Here is an 18,317-nt window from a genome sequence, read left to right on the forward strand (position 1 = left end):
ATGGCGTTTCCCCAGCCAGTACCAGGTCATGGATTGAGACAACGACCCTGAAACAATAGTTCTTTTTGGCTTCGCCACGTCAAGACGAGAGCGCTTCCAATTTTTTCTCCCCTTTGAAACTCCCTTCTCGACACCTCAGATAAAACCTCCTCGCCATAGTTACCACTTTGATACTGCAAGATGTTGTTTGTGTTCGGTTCCACTGAGGACTCCTGGATCATTGGAAACGATAAGTTCACGACCCAGTATGTCCCAGGAATTGGAAAGGCTCAGTTCCACTGACTTTTGGTTTCCAGGTATGGAATGCCATCGCATATCAAGAATCAGGTTGATAACGGAGGATTATCGTCAGGAAACGTACAGTGGTGTTCCATTGGCCCAGGTGGCCTCGTCTGTTTCCGAAAATGGGCTTCTGATGATATTTTCAAAATTCAGGCTGATCGTGGCGAGAGTACGTGCAACTCTTGCGTACTTTATGCTGTGCTAAATCTTATTCAAAGTCATTTTCTCACAAACGGAGAATCTCAAGGCGGATTTGAATAGTGATTGGGTTTCTCACATAACTTTCGCTCCAGGTGGGGGCTGGTTTGTGAAATATGGCATGTTCAGAGGATCAGTTCGCTTGTCAATGGAAGGAACGTTTCCCTCGGTCTTCCACGAGAAAGCATCCGGCTACATGACCACTAGAGGCTCCTACACTCTTCAAGAGTCGCAAATATCTAACGTTTTCTTCGGCGCCGATGATGCAATCATTATTCAACACAATGTTCCCACAGACTTTATGCAGACTGGGGGTTTGACCTGGAAGGGCGTGCCCGCAAACTTGTCTCGGAATCTCAGTACCCTGTTCGACGAAGGATGGGTGTTGACTAAAAGAACAAATCTGTGCCCATGGAACAAGGAGTATTATTTCGCCGAATGGACAAACTCTCAGGGCGGGATCAAGACTCTGTATGTCCTGCCTCCACATGTGATGCTTCCCCCTTTGTTCGTACGGCAAATCTGGGAAGGAGAATACCCAACGACTGTACCCAAAGAGGTGCCCCAGAAAGCTGCATCATCGACACAGATCCCCCCGCCAGCAAAGACGAAACCACCGCCTCTTCCACCTCGAAAAATTAAAGACCAGACGAAGATTCAAGTGGATATGATCCGATTGATGTGCGCGGATCTGTTCGAAAAGCATTCCAACTCCAGAGACTCTATGAACGGCGCACAATTTAAAGCATTTTGCAACTCCGTTTTGCCAAAGAATGAGCTAGCTAAGGTCTGGAGCCTATCAGATGCAGATGGGAACGGTACCTTCTCTCTCGATGAGTTCACCATTGCTGTTTACCTCATCATGCTGAGAAAGAAAGGGGACACCTTGCCTTCCAAAGTCCCCCTGGAAGCTATATTGACCGCCAAGGCAGAAAATGACCAGCTCCGGGCACGATGGACTACAGTGTACACCCAGGATGCTGAAGTTCAATGCATGTTGTGTAAAGAAGAACTTACAACAGCCTGTTGGCAATGCTGGAATTGTCCGACGTGTACTGAGCAAGGTGTTGAAGGCCCTATTGGCCTGACCATTTGTGTTGCGTGCTGCTGTTTTACTTACGCTGAAAAGATGGAAACCCTCAAACACAAGCCCGTTTGGAAGAGAATAGTGCGGGCAGAACTGATACAAGCAAATCTCGTAAAAGGCACGGCTACTTGTGGGTTGTGTGGAAAGGTCTGGGGACAAGGCGCTCGAAATCTGTATGAATGTCAGTATCGAAAAGAGTGCGACTTCGATAGCTGCGATACTTGCTACTATCCTGGTCAATTGTGCCCTTCTGGGCATGATTTGACTGTTAGGGACAACGAGCTGGTACCAGGCGTGAATCAGCTAGACCTTGATGCACCGGGATCGTCATACAACCCATTTCTCAACGAAGATGACGACAATGGCGGAAATGGAGAACCTAGCAAGCCGGACGAGAACAACACACCAGGCAAACCATCAAAGGAAGTCTCCGAAGATGACAAGGGACTGAGAAGTCGACTAGCGAGCTCTATTGTCAAAGAGAATCCCAACGTCAAATGGGAAGATGTCGCTGGGTTGGAGACCGCAAAGGAAGAGCTCCAAGAGGCAGTGATCTTGCCCGCGAAATTTCCCAAGCTGTTTAGTGGCAAGCGAAAGCCTCATAGAGGAATCTTGCTGTACGGGCCTCCTGGTACCGGAAAGTCGTATCTCGCAAAGGCCGTCGCAACAGAGGCAAATTCTACGCTGTTCAGCATTGGAAGCAGCGATGTGATGTCCAAGTGGTTGGGTGAAAGCGAAAGGTAAAGGGAACCATTCTCTAAAAATATCTCCAACTAACAGTATGTTCTAGATTGATCAAGACATTGTTTGATCTTGCTAGGGAGAATAAGCCGTCTGTTGTCTTCATTGACGAAATTGATGCTCTTTGCGGATCTCGCGATAAAGCCGGTCATAACCCGCATATGCTCGGCTTGAAAACCGAGATAATGATTCAGATGGATGGAGTCGGGCATAATAACGATGGTGTCCTTCTTCTCGCAGCAACGAATTTACCTTGGACCTTGGACCCAGCGATTCGACGTCGATTGCAACGCAAAATCTACATCGCACTACCAGACGAACCAGCTCGGACCGAAATGTTCAAGATTCATGTTGGAAAGACTCCTTGTGGTCTTACATCGGAACATTATGCCATGCTTGGTCGAAGGACCGAAGGATTGTCGGGTAGTGACATTGGAAATGCTGTTCAGGATGCTCTCATGCAACCGGTTAAGAAAGTATCCTCGTCCAAGCATTGGAAAAAGGTAAGTTGTAGCCAATTCTCCCCTCACAATACTAATATTTCTAGGTTATGGTCAATGGGGTAGAGAAATTGACACCGTGTAAACCCAACGAGGCCGGCGCCATGCCTATGAACTGGCGTCAGGTCCCAGCCTCCAAGCTTCAGGAGTCTATCGTTGTAGCTGAGGACTTTTTTGAAGTACTTCAGAATGTGAAGCCGACGGTCAGCCAACATGAGATCAAGAAGTATCTTGAGTGGACCGAACTCTTTGGTATGGAAGGCAGATGAGTTTCACGTGGTAGTTTGAATTTCTTGGAGGAAAGTTGTCAACATCAGATTTGCCTAGAAACAAAATTGTGATCTATGTGGGCCTATTTGTACTTGCCAGAACGAAACAAAATTATGATGCTGTGTTTGACCATTATAGGGAAGCTCGAGAACCTTTTAGAACGAGTCCTGTGTTTCTGAGTAGACGGGTGCTGATTACGAGCCTGTTGAAAGCCTTGGAAGTCTAGAAAAGTTTCGTGAATTAACCACACTATCAGCTATCCCGAAGACAAACGGAATAGGAGGTTGAGTGTCTTCTCTTTACTCGACTTGCCAGCTCGCAAGTTTTAATTGAATGTCAAAAGTATGTAAAAATTTCCTTATCATTGAACAAAGCTACATAGCTCCGAAGGTACCAACGGCTGAAAATTATCGCCTACCACGCTTTCACAGCTGCCAGCTTCAGGACCAAGTCAGTCCTTTCAGGTTTCTCTAAGGGCTCATCTCTCTCCATCGGATCCACTTTCCCATCTACCATGGATCTCTCCGACGCCCGAATGTTGCAATGTGGCCAATGAGTCGTTCCCCTGTATGTCTCGAAGAGCCTTGCCTTCAAGTCCATATCCTCCTGAGTGCCAAATGCCCTCGGCGTATAACAAATATAAAACACTGTCCTGATTTCTTCTCCTTCTGGGAATGAGGCATAATGCATTGTCCTCGAATCCCAGATAACAAAGTCTCCAGGTCCACAGTCAACTTGCATGAGCTCACAACCACGCTCGCGAAACCAGTCAAGATGCTCTTGTTTGAAAAGGAACAGGTCGACGAAGTCCTTTGGTGGACCTCGCCCGCCCGGTGGCCTAAACATTTCTCGAGGCTCGCTGAAAAACTCTTCGAAGAGTGGAGCCGAACCTTCCATGAGCATCAGGCCGCCGTCCTTTGGGCCAGATGGAGCGAGATTCAGGAATCCTTGTGCGCATGCGAGACCTTTGCGGGTGGGCGCTTGGTCGCAGTGAGGCCAGGGCATCTTTTGGATATCAGTACGCTTGGGAAGACCAATGTTGAAGCCATCGAAGGAAACCACAAGCTCCTTTGTGCCCCATAGGTCTTCGTAAATCTTGAGTATGCCTGGCTCCCTAAGATTACTATCAGAATGTTTTTATATAAGCAGGACTGTCAATACTTACGTCCTTGCATCCCAAAGAAATTTTTCATGGCCGGCGCAATAGTAATGGTACATGTTCTTGAAGCTCTTTGGTAAATGCGCCTCCGTCCAAGTGGTGGAATCCTTCAAGTCAAGGCCCAGATCGAAAGATTGTACCCAATCCAATGCTCGGTCTTGATAGGACTTCGCCTTTTCCGGAGTGATCGCATTTTTGATGACGGCATATCCATTCTTGTAGAAATCGTCTCTCCAGTCCCCATACTTCATTGAGGCGGCGTCTTTGTAATGGGAAACGATACCCGGATCTTCCGCTTTAGTTGTAAGTGTTTGCGTCGCCGACATATTGAGGATGATGTATTTATTCAGGGCACATGTGTTCCAAAGAAGTTACTGAACTTCTGAGAGCAGTTTTTGTATCTCTTGCGGTGGCGGACTTCAACCTTTGTAAACAGATGTTAGCACGACGATACCACCAATCCTTCGCTATGGCTCGGGTAGCCACCTGACCGTGCCGCAAACTACGATGCCACTTGACCTTCTTTTCGGAGTCCCGTTGTCGGGATTGAATGCCCTGAACGAGCCTAGAACATAGATCTCACATATGTTTACTGGAGCGTTTCAGCCCTAAAGTTTTACGAGATCTCGGAGTTCCCCAATACCCGGATTATATTGAGTGCAACCCGCCAAGAGACGGCTCGGATAGCAAGTGGCACGGCCGCGGAAATTGCCGGCTCGAGCCTATCTGAACTTAATTTACATATGAGCTGACTGTTAGATTGTCCCCGCACTTTCATCTTGCATTATGTAGCAGCAATAAGAATAGCCACACAAACCAATTAATCTCCAATAACCTTAATTAATATGACTGCTCCTAACGTAAGAGTAATAGATCGATTAGTAAGCCATTGGATTAACCCTCGATCGTTACCACACAAGTTTTCAATACTCTCTCAAATGTAAACACGATACCTTTCTGCATGCCCACCGATGTACGAATACGAATTACCCTTCCGAGTGGTTTCAAGAACTGGCATGCTACTCCGAGGAATTCTGTTGGTACTTGTGGTACCTAACACTGACACTGTTCACACTCTCTAACCTCATGTGCACAACCATGGCCACTCGTGTTCTCTTGACTTTTACAACTCATTAGAATGTGTCCCCGATTGGTCTTATTTTGGCCTCCCACCCTTTTCGCCTTTGAGCTCCTCTTGGTCACGCTGTTGGTATTGTTATGATGAGTAGTATCTTACAATACTCTTCACCCATATAGTTTCGTATAAGTCATTCTCGCAAGTGTCAGAGGCAGCCTACCCCGCTTCCGGTTGGGTCTCTGGGAAAATAGATTTTGAACCGTCGGATCGCACACACCTAGACAAGGGTGCCTCTTGACGGGACAGATATGCATGAAAGTGGTTTGTCTGACCAGCAGTACTAACTCCGATAGATGAAGTGAATTTGACGCAATGTCCGATCGGGTGATCACCTAATAAGATTGATGTGAGTAGGAGCCTGCTTGTCCGAAGAATCCACAAACAGCTGCAGCCTAAATTGAGATTCATGGACTTTGCTATTTCACTTGGAGATTCAGTCACCCACTGACACCCCGAGAACTGAAATACGTTGGGAGATGGCGGCAAAGTGTTCTCCAGGGAATTTACGGAGCTTCTACCCCATGATCATCATGCTAGGAAAAGAGTGTCCCCCGTGTAGACATCGACTTCATGCGACTGGTGAGATGCTACTTACCATGAAATCGGAGAATATGTTCAAAAAGAGAAAGAGTTGTACCTCATAATGCCAACAAAAGAAGCTCATTGAAGCCCGACGCCCGAAAATAGGCAGAAGGTCTGAAATGTAAGTTATCCACACGAAGTGAAGTACACCCAGCTCGCGGGCTGACTTTGTGGTGAATCTATCGACGGTACCGATTTTTAACTTGCCCCAACACCGGCGCATTTACTCAGTAGCGGCGGATAAAGTATCTTGTACGATGGATTATGATCCGACTGGACCACGAGTTGGGAACTTGATTTTTGATCAGACCAAATCTCCGACAAAATGAATGACCACAACTTTCAGTTCGACCCCTATTTGGCACTCGCTTAGTCTCGCTAGACATCTAGCTATGCCAGCTCTTGGAAAGTGCATGGCCTTTGAATCTGATGATTATAGGACAAAGTTGGTAATATTATCAGTTGTAAGGACGTGGTCTATCTCAGGTCCGGATTTGCTCCAAAGAAGCGCTTGCTCGCCACGTGCTCTAAGACACGCGTCCCACGTGATTTCATATATTTTGCTTCGAAGTTCAAAGTAATGACCTTCGCTAAGCTATCTTTAAGCTACAGGACTTTCGGAGTCCGTCACTGAACGGGTTGCGGAAGAGATGATCTTGTCACCGCTTGGAACGCCTGTCTTCTGGTCACATTTTCGAGCTGCCTCTGTTGTTCCCGTTAAGATTGGGAGAGAACTCTGTAGAACTCCTGAAAGACTTGGGCAAAGTAATGGATCGGAAGGATTATGTGGATGGTAGTCATTGGAAGTATCTCAAAAATATCCCCTCTCCACTAGCAACATTGGTGCAATTTTGACACAAGAAAACAGTACACGCATTTTGGGGAGCTTGTTCGAATGCAGATGCCAACTTCCTCTTCCCTCAGTACTCAGTGAGACACAAGGTGTAGATGACATGGCAACGTCCTTGACAAGCATCATGCAAGCACAGTATAGTTGTTTGTTGTCGAAACGGAAGAGATCAAGTACTGCTTCTGATGTCAGCGCTGATACAACTTCAGTCTTCGATATTCTGCACTTGCAGACCAATGATTGTGGAGAAATAGTCTAGACTTAAGAATCATCTCTCCAGCGATGCTCGAGGACAAGGCTTGCGGACGACGAATGAAAGAGTATGGTTATGAAGTTGTTGTATTGTACAATGGGAGAAAGGTAAAAACTTTACTCGTAGCAAATACCTGCCCTCTGGGTATCTATCTGTGTATACCCAATTTTTCCTAACCATACAGAATCACCTTCTGCCCGAACGCCAGCACCATAGCAACACTGTCTCCAACCCAGACTCCTAACCAACAAATCTCAGATCAAATGTCGAGCATGCTTCTGACTTCCTGTGGCTTCGCACCTGTAGTAACCTGGCTTTCGTGGCTTTCGCTCCGATCAGTCTCGTGCCTTGGTCTTATGCTCCGTCCTCTAGAAGGTTCTGCATAATCTGTAAACCTTTCCTGAGTCTCTTCAACATCGCTCCTGGCGGGGAACAGAAGATTCGCAGCAGCCCGAATCGCCTCTGTGTTGGCAGCTGGTTTATTGGCGTCTACCCCTTTCGATACCGGCATGATGCCCAGTTCAATGTTTCGTTCTAGATTTCGTGCGGTCGGAGGACCTCCGCCAACATGATTAACGTTTCGTGTGATTTGGTCTTGGATGCTCATTGATCGATTGTCTCTGTTGAGTCTGGACCACCAGTGAGGTTTCTTGACGATGCCTATCTCGTGGTCGATTTCGGCACCTCGAATTCGCCGTTGACGTATCAATTCTTTGTCTTCGTTCGGCTCTAGGTATCCTGCCACTTCGTAGACAATGAATATCAAGGCAATCGGAGCCCATCCAAGACCGTACATGTACCCAAGCTTGGTATCCAACTTCAATGGTGAGATTGAGAATTCAAATGAGCACGCAGCTTCATAGCCTATCATAATCAGAGATAATGCTAAAGTGAGCAGGAACCTTTTAGGGACATATTGGACGAAACCGATGGCGCGGTTCAGGTATCCACGATTCCGTTCCTTGTAATGTTTGATGGAATGCCAGAGGGAGAAGATGATTGTACACCAGCTGCAAAAAAGAAGCAATGCAGCAGCTTTGAATCGTGCATCTGTGGCCACCGGTTCTGCCTTGAGCCGAGTTTGCTCTGGATCTCGTTGTCGTTCGATCGCGCTCCAAGATCTTGGAACGACCATAAAGAAGTTCTGCGAGAATTAGTACAAACTTGTAATGTGGGCAAGATTTACAAACCACCCAGGCGAAGAAGTAAAACACCAAAGGAACGAGCAATTCTATCCTCGTCCTCCGGTCATCTTGGCTCAATTGGAACGGATTCGGATCAATCATCTGCCTTTCCTGCCAACTCCCCCAATGTCTGACACTTTCCCATACAATGCACATCGTTGTAGGGAGCATCAGGAACCAGAAGAAGCTCGACAGGACAATTGGTAGCTCTGGCAGATAATATCGATCGACGTCCACACCTGTTATACTGCTTATGATAGCAAATGCCGCAACGATGAACATCCAATACCACTGCCATCTTCTCCCAATGGCAAGAAATCGCTTCTCGGTCGGCAGAAAGAGTCTTCCATGCTTCCGCAGATTGATAGATGTAAACATAATTGAGATTGCGAAGAAGCATGCGAAGAAGAGACCAATTTTCGAGCGCGCCTTCAGAGGATTGACTGGAGAATAGCAAGATGTGCTATTGAGAAACGTCCCGTTTGGAAGAAGGATCGGGGTATATGGTTCGAAGACGAGAAGACATGACGATCCATTCGAAAATGTCCTATTCGAATAGTATGTATAGTTCCAGTTCTGTAATGCTGTGAGGTTCCAATGTATCCCGTCGATAATGGTGTCGCTGGAGTTGTCTCCAGTAGGGATGGCAACCAGGTCTCGTATGCTGACCAGAGACATTATGTGGTGGTTATGCTATGTCTGCATGCGATAACCATGGAGAGCGTTCATGAATGCATGATGATTGCATTCCAACTCCTGTTAGTATCTAAAAGGGTGTCTGAAGAAATGCTGACGACGTTGGAAGCTTCCAAGAGCTCCAAGAGTTGTAGTGGGATGCCAGGCGCCGCTAAAATTTGATTGTCAAGCCACCCGCAAAGTCCGGCTGGCGTTGGGAACTTTTGAACATTGCATTGTCTGGACAGAAAAAGTACATTTCGTGCTGAAAAGACTGGTTGGTAATAAAATCGTAGAAAATAGAAAACTCCAATGAACAAAGAGTATGTATGTTTCAAGCGTGGGAGGCTTCCCCAGAAACATCACGTCTAATCCGATAAGGCTACCAAAAGATTGCCAAGCGAGCCGTGCAAGGGAAACGACGAGGCCAAGAAACGTGTAAACTTACTACAATACTCACAAGCACGGGAAGCTTCACACAGATCTCCGAAGCTGAAAGATATCCAATGGCTACTGCTACACATCCATCACAGCCCTCACGATGACCACCGAAGAAGAGGAAACCGCGTACATCGATTACGAAACGTTCCTCTCTCCCACATTCTCCCCCTCCTCATTCGCAAACACCCTCGTGCTTGGGACGAACAACCCAACCGATACCCCTCTCGACCTATCTACGCCCCTCTCACGAGTCTTGTTCGATTCTCAAGAGATCAATACCCACATTGATACCCTCACTTCGAAGAGCGCCCTCCCTCTTCTCAACCACACCCAACAACAAACCGCATCTAGTGCCCGAATAGTGCAGGAAATAGATTCTCAGGTCGCGAGCTTGAACGATGGATACAAGCGATTAGAAAAAGAAGTTTTGGTCCGGTATGAGACTGCAGAAGAAGTTCGAGCGGTCGCAGGCAGATTATGGGAGACTGTGAGATTGGGGCGGTCTGTTGGACGATGCCTCCAATTAGGACGCCAACTTGAGATACAGCTGGCAGAAGTCGCAGGTACTGGCAATCCAGTGAAGACAATAGGGCAGAAGGAAGATCACCGAGCATTGGTCCGGTGCTCGAATACCTTGCTGAGTCTGCGAGACCTGCTGTCGAAGAAGGGCGAGGGGGAAGAGGGGCAAGGACTGGATCGTGTGGAGGTTGTGCGGACGTTGCAAACTACAGTTGTCAATCCTGCAGAAAGGACAGCCATTACGAAGTCACAGCAGATTGTGCGGGAATTCTCGATGAGCACTTTGTCGACTGGAGCAAATACCACAACCTACGCACAAACAGCAGATACAAAATCGAGGACGACGTCAGCGCTGATATCCCTATACCTTCTTTCGCCCATTGCGGAGATCTCGAAAAGCAAGAAAACCGAGAAATGGGAGCCAGAGCTCCTGATCAACTCTCTGCAAGATTACCTCCGCACGGCTCTGACATCTTCCTTGGCCTCTCTCACACGCTCTCTTGCAACACTGCCTACACTCGACAGAACTCTTCTCGAAGTTGCAGCACGATGCCAAAATATACTCGCCCTCGAATCACTTCTCTCAGCCACAACTCCCCCTCCTCACCCAACACTACCCTCAACAGTTTCTATACCACCGAATTTCCTTCAGCCACTGCTCACGAGCCTCGAGACGGGATCACTGGCCAGTTACTTCTGGCGAACATTGGCAGGAGGACTGAGCACAAAAGTTGCAGAGATCACAAATAAGGGAGGCGTGAGTGCAAGAACGTTAAGGACGAACAAGAATAGTGTACGAGATGCAATAAAGGAGTGCGTTGTGAGGGGCAGTACTCCACCTGCTGGCGTAGCTGCCGGGAAGGTCAAAGCTGAAAACGTGGAGAAGACATGGGAGAGAGAAGTTGGTGTCATGATTGGTGCGCTGGGCAAATGATACATACTTCCTGTTGGGTCGGGGACCACATTCAAGAAGTGGAATCCGGATCCGGACAATAGCAGCCGGCTCGATGTATGTCCGGGAACTACAACCTGTGCGAGTATCAATGTTCGAGATACAATCGCGATCTAGAACATTTTTGCCAGGCGCTGAGCCAAGGAGGTGGTGGACATCAAACACCAATTCGAGCCAGCATCTCATGTTCTACAGATAAAATAAGCTATCTGGTGTACCCCGAATCTTGCCTCGTTAATGATGTACCTTCATGCTGGACAACCCATAACTTTTCTCGACTCATCTATTCATCATTATGGCCTCGTTTTTTATTGTGCTATCTCGTGGCGACGGCCCAAAATCACCTTTGTAAAGTATATTTTGTTATGTTAACCTTTTTTGGTATATATTCTGACTCTGATCGTGCAAATTACGGGCGCAATGGAAAATCCTTCTCAAACCTCAACTCGGTGTCAGCTCTTGCTCTTGCCTCAGTGAATAGGGGCTTGCAGCTGATGAGCATATATCATAAGGCTGCATACTCCAAACGTGTCACAGAATACGACACAAGCTCACAAGTGGATCGTTAATTGAGTTTTCTGGGCCGATGCCGTTACAAGGGCTTATTACTGGGTGCCGACTGCATGGTCGGTGTCTCCATTAAGAAATTCGGCCCCCAATAAATAATGGCTGCTCAGCTGCTGAAAAACCCTAGCGATGGCGGGACGATGACATTTAATGAACTTCAGTCTTTCTCTCGCCAAGATTTCCTTCCTTCATTCCTTTCAATTACCTCGTTGTTTCGGTGCTTTGTCAATTTGCTGTCTATTTATATTTTTTGAGTCGAAATTTGATCAACGGAGGAAGAGACCGCGTAGTCACGTGCAGCGATGGACCAAGATGCCTCGGACATTGGTCGCGCGTGGGAAGATGCGCTGGACAAGTACTGCAAAGACACAGGAACGAACATCAAATACCTTCCGCAGATGAAATGGAACGTTGATGCCATCATGGGCGAGCAACAACGTCAGGTGGACACATTCAACAAGTATCGTCATAACAAGGGGATGACGGACAAGTTTCGGTCGTTGATCAGTAAGAATTCGGCGGTCATTCAGTCAGTGGCTAACAATGTTGCCAATGCTGCGAGCAGTGTAAGTGACCAATCAGTGGGTGAGGGGAGGCTGAAGAGTGTTGACGGATCTAGGCTTTTCCTCCAAGTGCTGCGATTTTGACGGCTTTCACTTATGTGATGAAAGCTTCGAAGAATGTTTCTGACGACTATGATCAAGTCGCAGCCTTCTTCGAGATTATGGGCTCGCTCATGGAGAGGCTGAGCTTGTTGGAGACCAAGTTACCAAGTGCTAAGAACTATAGAACGATTCTGATGCGGGTGTTCAGCTCGCTGATGGGATTGTGTGGTACTGCCACAAAATATGTCACAGAAGGCAGATTCAGTAAGTAATCGAGTCTGGATGAGAGGAGACAGAATAATGACAAAGACAGAGCATTGGCTCAAGGCCCTGTACAAAGGCACCGACGATGACATCAAAGGCGATTATGCAAAATTGGAGACCAACATCCAGAGACTCGAATCAGCCACAATGTTCGCCACCTTGGCCACGGTCATGGAGACCAAGTCCGATGTCAAAGATCTCACAGCCATCTCAATGCAGAGTCTCAAGGTCGGAACCCAGACCCTGGCTGTCGGAAATCAGACTTTGAGCGTAAGCATGGAAACACAGAGCATGGTTGGAGGTATGTCAGTCAAGCAAGGCGAGACCTTGACAGCTATCAAAAGACTCGAAAGGCGAATGCTGGAGAAAGAGGAAAGTAAGAAGGACGACAAGGATGGAGCAAAAGGCAAATCCAAGGACTCTGGAGCCAAGAAGAATGCAGTGTTGAATTTGGTGAAGACAACTTTCGCTTCGCCAGCTGAACCAGCGATTCAGCTCAAGGAGATTCAAACTTCATTTGTACAAGGAACTTTCACGTGGGTGGCCCAAGAAGAGAGCTTCAAGACTTTCATGGATGGCGAATCACCCTTGCTATGGGTGTACGGAGCTCCCGGTATTGGAAAGTCATGCATGGCATACTCTATTATTGGGAGGCTACTAGAGTCAACGGCCAATGACGCTAGATCGTCGGTTGCGTATTACTTCTTCAAGGAGGAGCATGAGGAGCTCCGATCTGCTAGAAACATGCTCAGTGCGGCCGTCATCCAGACCGCGATGGGAGATGGCAAATATCGCGATGAAGTTGCTGCAGACTTGAAGACCAGAGGAACCGATCTCGGCGAGGCTTTGGCTGACATCTGGGCAAGATTCTTCGCGGAACGATACCCCAAGGATGCAGACCAGAAATTGTTCATTGTCCTAGATGGACTCGATGAGGCTGAAAAGGAGGATCGAGATCAGGTCCTTGAGCTGTTGAAGCAGATCAAGAAGGATGGGCTGAGTATCCAGGTTGTGTTCACCAGTCGCCCTATGAAGGAGATTGAGGATGTGACGGTAGAGCTTCAGCCTAGCAAGGTGGAGATTACGAAGGCCAAAATCTCCACGCGGGGAGGTGATCTGTGGAAAATTATTATGAAGCGATGCAAGAGTTTATCAAAGCTTAAAAGGCTTCAGAAACCAGCGCTGAGGAGAATTGGGATGAAGTTACGAATCAAAGCTGATAGTAAGCAATCTCCATTGTTCAACCTCACGAGGATATCTGCTAACCGCTTCTAGGCGTTCTCTATGTGGAGCACATGCTTCGCCGACTGAATGTTCTTGGACGAGAAAGCTTGATCTTCAAGGAGCTGGATAAACTTCCTGAGGATCTGCCTAAACTTTACGAAATCCTCCTTGCTGAATGTCAAAAAGATCGAAGCAAAGACCAGTTGACTGCTTTGAAAAAGCTCTTCGCATGGCTGGCATATTCAAAGCGCCCGCTGACCTTCGGAGAGGCAACTTCTTTGATCAAAGTTTTGCCTGGAACCAACTCTTTCAGCCTTGAAGAAGAGATTGATGGGCGATCTGCTAGGTGATGGACCCCTCCCATGTCACGAAACTCTCTGAGGCATCCAGGCTAACAATAAATCAGAATCCTTGATCTTGCAACTGATGTTGCCAGTGATAGTTCCAGTGGAGAGGAGACCGACAGCGAACTCAATGAGAAACAAAGCGATGAGGAGACTCCCAATCTCGACAACTCAATCACTTCTCCTCTCAAATTCCAGGAGAGATCTATGCGACAATATTTCCGTGCAATGGAAGTTGACGAAAATGGTCTTAGAAGCTCTCCATCCTCGGGACATTACACAATTTTCGAGCTCACAGCACGGATCTTAAACACTCCAGAAGAAAAGATCACAGATGGTGGGGATGATACATACTGGCAGCTGCGAGACTATTCTGTCACGTTCTGGATGCAGCACTTTCTCGACATTGAATTGGAAAGCACCTCCGTCGATAGCGTGCACACTGTCATCAATAGTCTCTACACGATCATGGACCCGGAAGGAGAAGGGCTGAGAAACATCGAGATTAATATGAGGGGGATGGAAAAAGGAAATTTCTTTGGCGCAGCTCCATTCCCACTTCGGGAACAGTTCTTTACTCGCTTCAATGCGTGGTTAGAACGCGGTCGAGATCTTATGAAGGAGCCTGCTCACGGATTCAACGATGCAGTGGCCAGCTGGATGCTTACTTGCTGTTCTGAAGAGGAAACTTTGATCCATCTTGCAAAAGGCCATGTCATGAATTGGTTCAAGTCTGAGCGATCGTGGAAAGCAAGGAGATCATTCGAATTCGCTAGGTCAACTTTGCGAATGGTATTACTTCCCCTATTCTTCGATGACTCACTGCACTTTGCTAATAATTGTGCAGACCAGGCTTGGTGATGGGCTTTCGGACGATGATGCTATCAACAGTGATCACGCTGAAGCGGATATGTTGCAGGTGGCAAAGGCGTTCCCTGAGATCAAAAAAAATGGCCAAGCGTATAAAGCGATTGGAACGACATTTTTCGCTTTCAAGATCTATCTCCCTGCGCTAGAGCAGTTACGAATGAGTTTGAAGTTGACAACTGTCGACACGGAACGATGGCATGTCCTTTATTGGATTGGGGAGACGGAGCTTGGGCTAAGTGATACGATCGATGACAATGATAAGAAGATGGAGCACGTTCGAAAAGCTTACGACGACATCTCTGCAAGTATCACTCTGTACCAAGAGAACGAAGAGGTCAGGGAATTTGTCAAAGCGAAAGACATGGTGTTCATTCAGCAATATGGCCTCCTCAATCGAGGTCAATGTGAAATCAAACTCGGAGAGGTCGACAAAGCTATTGCCACCATGGATGAAGGATATGTTCTCCTGGGCGACGATCTAGGCAACTCCTTGGGTGAAGAATTCGTGACGGACATCACAACCACACTGGACCTCGAAGGCGATTACGAAAAATTGCTTGCAGTCGTCGGACATTTTAAGAAATGGGATATGCTGTCCTGGATAGGGTTCGAGTCTGCCACTGGTCACGACCGATTCCAACATGCCGCCTGGGAATGCAAGAAGCAGGATTTCTTGATCAAGACGTACGAAAACATGATTATGGAGGTCGATAAGTGGAATATTGGGGCGCATGTGCGCAGTCAATTGGCCAATGTGTACCAATACATCTTTCCAAACTACGAAGAAGCCAAGAAACTTCTCTTCGAGATTATGGATGGCAAGAAAGGAGTTCCATTCGGCGATGCTGACGAAGAATTTGTCTTCGCAACCCGACTTCAGCTCACCGATATCCTGACCGAACAATTCCGCGCGACCACAGATCCCAACCAAAAGACCATTCTCCACGGAGAGATGAAGAATCTTGCCCTTCAACATAGCTTAGCTATGTCCAACGACTTCAACCCCTTCGAGTCCCAGACAATGATCGCCCTTGCTCTGATGACTGGGAAAATGGGACCTACAAATGATTTTCAAAGTCTGATGGACAAGACGTTCCGTGGATGTATCGATGCTTTAACAGATACGCAGGCTTGGAATGATAGTCAGGGTTTCAGACTTCTGGCTAAGGTTCTGGCTTTTGTGCCGGAGATGAAGAGGGATGCTCAGATTGCGTTCTCGTTGCAGTTCTCGGCTGTGGATGAGAAGCTTTTCATTCCGGCCGACAAGAATGATGATGGGAAGCCTGCCGATGACGGACAGGCGGACGGAGAAGCGTCATCGTCTGTACCAGCAGCTGAGAATAATGTCCCTGCTCCGGAAACAAATGTTGCCGAACATCAAAGTCAGGAAGCTTCAGGGACAATTCAGGAGGTGTCCCCAACTGACTCTGAACAATTGAATCCAAACAGCGAAATCTATTGCAATGGCTGCTCGGACCACTTCGCTAATTGGAAGCAAGGGCCTGTGTACGGATGTATCATCTGCACGAACTGTGATCTTTGCGAGAATTGCTGGAAGAAAATTGATGCTCACAATAAGGGCGAGCCTTGGACTGAGTGGAAGTCCTATTGCGGAGAGAACCACAGATACATTAAAGGCCCTATCGAAGGGTGGAAAGGTGTCAATGGCGGTGTTTTGAAGATTGAAAAGCTCGGAGATGTGGACGAAGCAGGAACCAAATTGACGAACGGCGATGTTGGAATGGGGCAGGTGGAGGAGATCAAGTTCGATGATTGGCTTGATGGAGTGCAGGAGAGATGGGCCAAAGCTTGGAAGGTGTTTTGGCAGAAGGAGGACTTGGTCGTCGATATTCTGTGATATGGTGTACGGCCCAATCCGAAATAAATCGCTCGCTCAAAGTCCCTACAACAAACAACCCCGCTTCCTGTCCTTATTTAGAACAATTCACGGCTCGGTGAAAGTCGAGGTCGGGGATATCCCGCTGCTTAGAACTTGATGTCTCTGACAACTAAGTACGGTTTGAAAACGATTCGCGGAGTTTCCTTCCCTTCTTCACATTGATCTACAAAGCAATAATGGAACCTGTCCCACACGTAGACAGGTCATCCAAGTACTGCTTTTAGACGTTGATTCATAATGAATCATTATTTTGGACTGCCGCGGGTGCTGAAGCTAAGAAATGCCGAGGGCTCGTCTCGAGCTTATTTCTCAAAGTTACTCCAGACATTCGAAATACCTATGCCTTTAAAATTACTCACGTTGGCCTTGCTTAAAAAACATTCCATGTTTGTGTGGTAGATCAAGGCCTAAACGATGTCAAACTTCATAATTTGCCCTCTCAGGGGAGCTGAGCACTGCTAGCTTACTCCCTGTCTTTTGCTTTCGTCTCATTTCTAACTTCTGCTAAGCATGAGGTCTGCAGCGAGTTTCAACTTACTTTAACTTCCTTCCATCAAATCGAATTGTTGTTTGAGACTTTAGAAACAAAAATGAGCTTTGGCCCTTCGCCCCGCTCTTGTCGCAGCCAAAATGGGTAACGCATGACTTTATACTGGGCTGCAGGACATCATTCCCAACCTGCCAGATAGTCGCCCAGCTCCAATGAACATATGATACTACTTGGGACTATTATCTCATGTCTGAGGAATTTATATAGTGGAGTATATCTTCATGTTCCTTTTCATGGTTTTTCATCGCCATTCGTAAATACGTACCGAGCCAAGTCTTCGCTTGAGGCTAAATCGAGAAATCAGCCTCCAATCTATTATGGACCTTAAGACACAATCTTAAAGCCCAGATCTACAGCCACGCGAAATGATTGGTAAGATATCCCAGCTCACTGTAAGTCTTCTTCATGATCCTTGATATACCTACTGACATAAAATGAAGATAGATTCTCGAAACTAATCGTGGATGGACAGACCGATGCAAAGGAATGGACTTATGTCCGCGAGACAAAGAACTACCAAGACGACCACGGAGTCACGGATGTTAGCAGCGTAGACCTTCGTTGCTTCCAATACAAAGGCGCTGCCAGTACAGTCACTGTTGCTGCAGGGGACTCTCTCGGCTTCGTCGCTGACCAAGGCGTTGATCATCCTGGACCTGTTCAGTTCTACATGGCCAAGGTTCCCGATGGAACCACGACTGATGCTTGGGATGGCCCAGGGAAGGTCTGGTTTAAGATTGGTTATTTAGGTCATAATGTCACTGCGAAGGGTATTGAATGGCCCACTTACAGTAAGTCATTCTCGAACCTTTGTCAGAATCAACTCTCTAACGCATAGAAGCCCCAACTATCCAGAAAAACGTGTTCGTCAAGATACCAAAGAACGTTCCCATGGGTAGCTACCTTGTTCGTGTCGAGAGCATCGCCCTGCATCAAGCACAACAAGCTGGCGGAGCCCAATTTTACCTCGGTTGTGCGCAAGTCACAGTCACTGGTGGTGGGAGCGGAACTCCAAGCCCTCTAGTCTCGTTCCCAGGCGTGTATAAGATTTCAGATGCAGGGCTTATTCTGCCTGTTTATCCTGTCCCTACAAGCTACACCCCGCCAGGTCCCGCGATTTGGGAAGGATAATCACTTTGAAAGGAACGGATGAGTGAAGCGA

General features: G+C 47.3%; 6 protein-coding genes across 6 annotated transcripts; 4 read left to right on the top strand and 2 right to left on the bottom strand.

Moving 5' to 3' along the window:
* Positions 1-1,609: 1,609 nt before the first annotated feature.
* On the top strand, positions 1,610-3,077 carry LY89DRAFT_589105 (AAA-domain-containing protein; the record flags this gene model as incomplete). The annotated part of the gene is made up of 3 exons (XM_018209511.1): positions 1,610-2,307; positions 2,358-2,811; positions 2,856-3,077. 3 exons carry the CDS (start codon positions 1,610-1,612, stop codon positions 3,075-3,077), a joined length of 1,374 nt encoding a protein of 457 aa, XP_018069390.1.
* Positions 3,078-3,363: 286 nt separating this feature from the next.
* LY89DRAFT_649652 (phytanoyl-CoA dioxygenase) lies at positions 3,364-4,832 on the bottom strand. Its single transcript, XM_018212073.1, has 2 exons — positions 4,244-4,832; positions 3,364-4,192 (listed from the first exon to the last, which is right to left on the bottom strand). Exons 1-2 carry the CDS (start codon positions 4,561-4,563, stop codon positions 3,493-3,495), a joined length of 1,020 nt encoding a protein of 339 aa, XP_018069391.1. The 5' UTR covers positions 4,564-4,832; the 3' UTR covers positions 3,364-3,492.
* A 2,036-nt stretch (positions 4,833-6,868) lies between these two features.
* Positions 6,869-9,266, bottom strand: LY89DRAFT_620308 (uncharacterized protein). Its single transcript, XM_018210908.1, has 2 exons — positions 8,251-9,266; positions 6,869-8,204 (listed from the first exon to the last, which is right to left on the bottom strand). Exons 1-2 carry the CDS (start codon positions 8,920-8,922, stop codon positions 7,320-7,322), a joined length of 1,557 nt encoding a protein of 518 aa, XP_018069392.1. The 5' UTR covers positions 8,923-9,266; the 3' UTR covers positions 6,869-7,319.
* A 33-nt stretch (positions 9,267-9,299) lies between these two features.
* On the top strand, positions 9,300-11,257 carry LY89DRAFT_128208 (uncharacterized protein). The gene has a single exon (XM_018205217.1). It carries the CDS (start codon positions 9,461-9,463, stop codon positions 10,811-10,813), a length of 1,353 nt encoding a protein of 450 aa, XP_018069393.1. The 5' UTR covers positions 9,300-9,460; the 3' UTR covers positions 10,814-11,257.
* LY89DRAFT_128209 (uncharacterized protein) lies at positions 11,258-16,939 on the top strand. The gene is made up of 6 exons (XM_018205218.1): positions 11,258-11,964; positions 12,018-12,267; positions 12,317-13,489; positions 13,543-13,837; positions 13,898-14,627; positions 14,683-16,939. Exons 1-6 carry the CDS (start codon positions 11,701-11,703, stop codon positions 16,561-16,563), a joined length of 4,593 nt encoding a protein of 1,530 aa, XP_018069394.1. The 5' UTR covers positions 11,258-11,700; the 3' UTR covers positions 16,564-16,939.
* Positions 16,940-17,126: 187 nt separating this feature from the next.
* LY89DRAFT_720446 (uncharacterized protein) lies at positions 17,127-18,286 on the top strand (the record flags this gene model as incomplete). Its single annotated transcript, XM_018218568.1, has 3 exons — positions 17,127-17,527; positions 17,596-17,946; positions 17,997-18,286. The coding sequence occupies exons 1-3, from the start codon at positions 17,521-17,523 to the stop codon at positions 18,284-18,286; spliced, it is 648 nt and encodes a 215-aa protein (XP_018069395.1). The 5' UTR covers positions 17,127-17,520.
* Between the last annotated feature and the right edge of the window lie 31 nt (positions 18,287-18,317).

The sequence above is a fragment of the Mollisia scopiformis genome (genome assembly GCF_001500285.1).
Source record: "Mollisia scopiformis unplaced genomic scaffold LY89scaffold_16, whole genome shotgun sequence".
NCBI lineage: Eukaryota > Fungi > Ascomycota > Leotiomycetes > Helotiales > Mollisiaceae > Mollisia > Mollisia scopiformis.

Coding starts and splice junctions, on each gene's coding strand:
- LY89DRAFT_620308 (XM_018210908.1), bottom strand. CDS start 8,922: ATGTCTCTGGTCAGCATACGAGACCTGGTTGCCATCCCTACTGGAGAC. Junction 8,205..8,250: donor TTTACTTCTTCGCCTGGGTG/GTTTGTAAATCT, acceptor TAATTCTCGCAG/AACTTCTTTATGGTCGTTCC.
- LY89DRAFT_128209 (XM_018205218.1), top strand. CDS start 11,701: ATGGACCAAGATGCCTCGGACATTGGTCGCGCGTGGGAAGATGCGCTG. Junction 13,838..13,897: donor ATTGATGGGCGATCTGCTAG/GTGATGGACCCC, acceptor ACAATAAATCAG/AATCCTTGATCTTGCAACTG. Junction 14,628..14,682: donor CTAGGTCAACTTTGCGAATG/GTATTACTTCCC, acceptor ATAATTGTGCAG/ACCAGGCTTGGTGATGGGCT.
- LY89DRAFT_128208 (XM_018205217.1), top strand. CDS start 9,461: ATGACCACCGAAGAAGAGGAAACCGCGTACATCGATTACGAAACGTTC.
- LY89DRAFT_649652 (XM_018212073.1), bottom strand. CDS start 4,563: ATGTCGGCGACGCAAACACTTACAACTAAAGCGGAAGATCCGGGTATC. Junction 4,193..4,243: donor TTTCTTTGGGATGCAAGGAC/GTAAGTATTGAC, acceptor TAGTAATCTTAG/GGAGCCAGGCATACTCAAGA.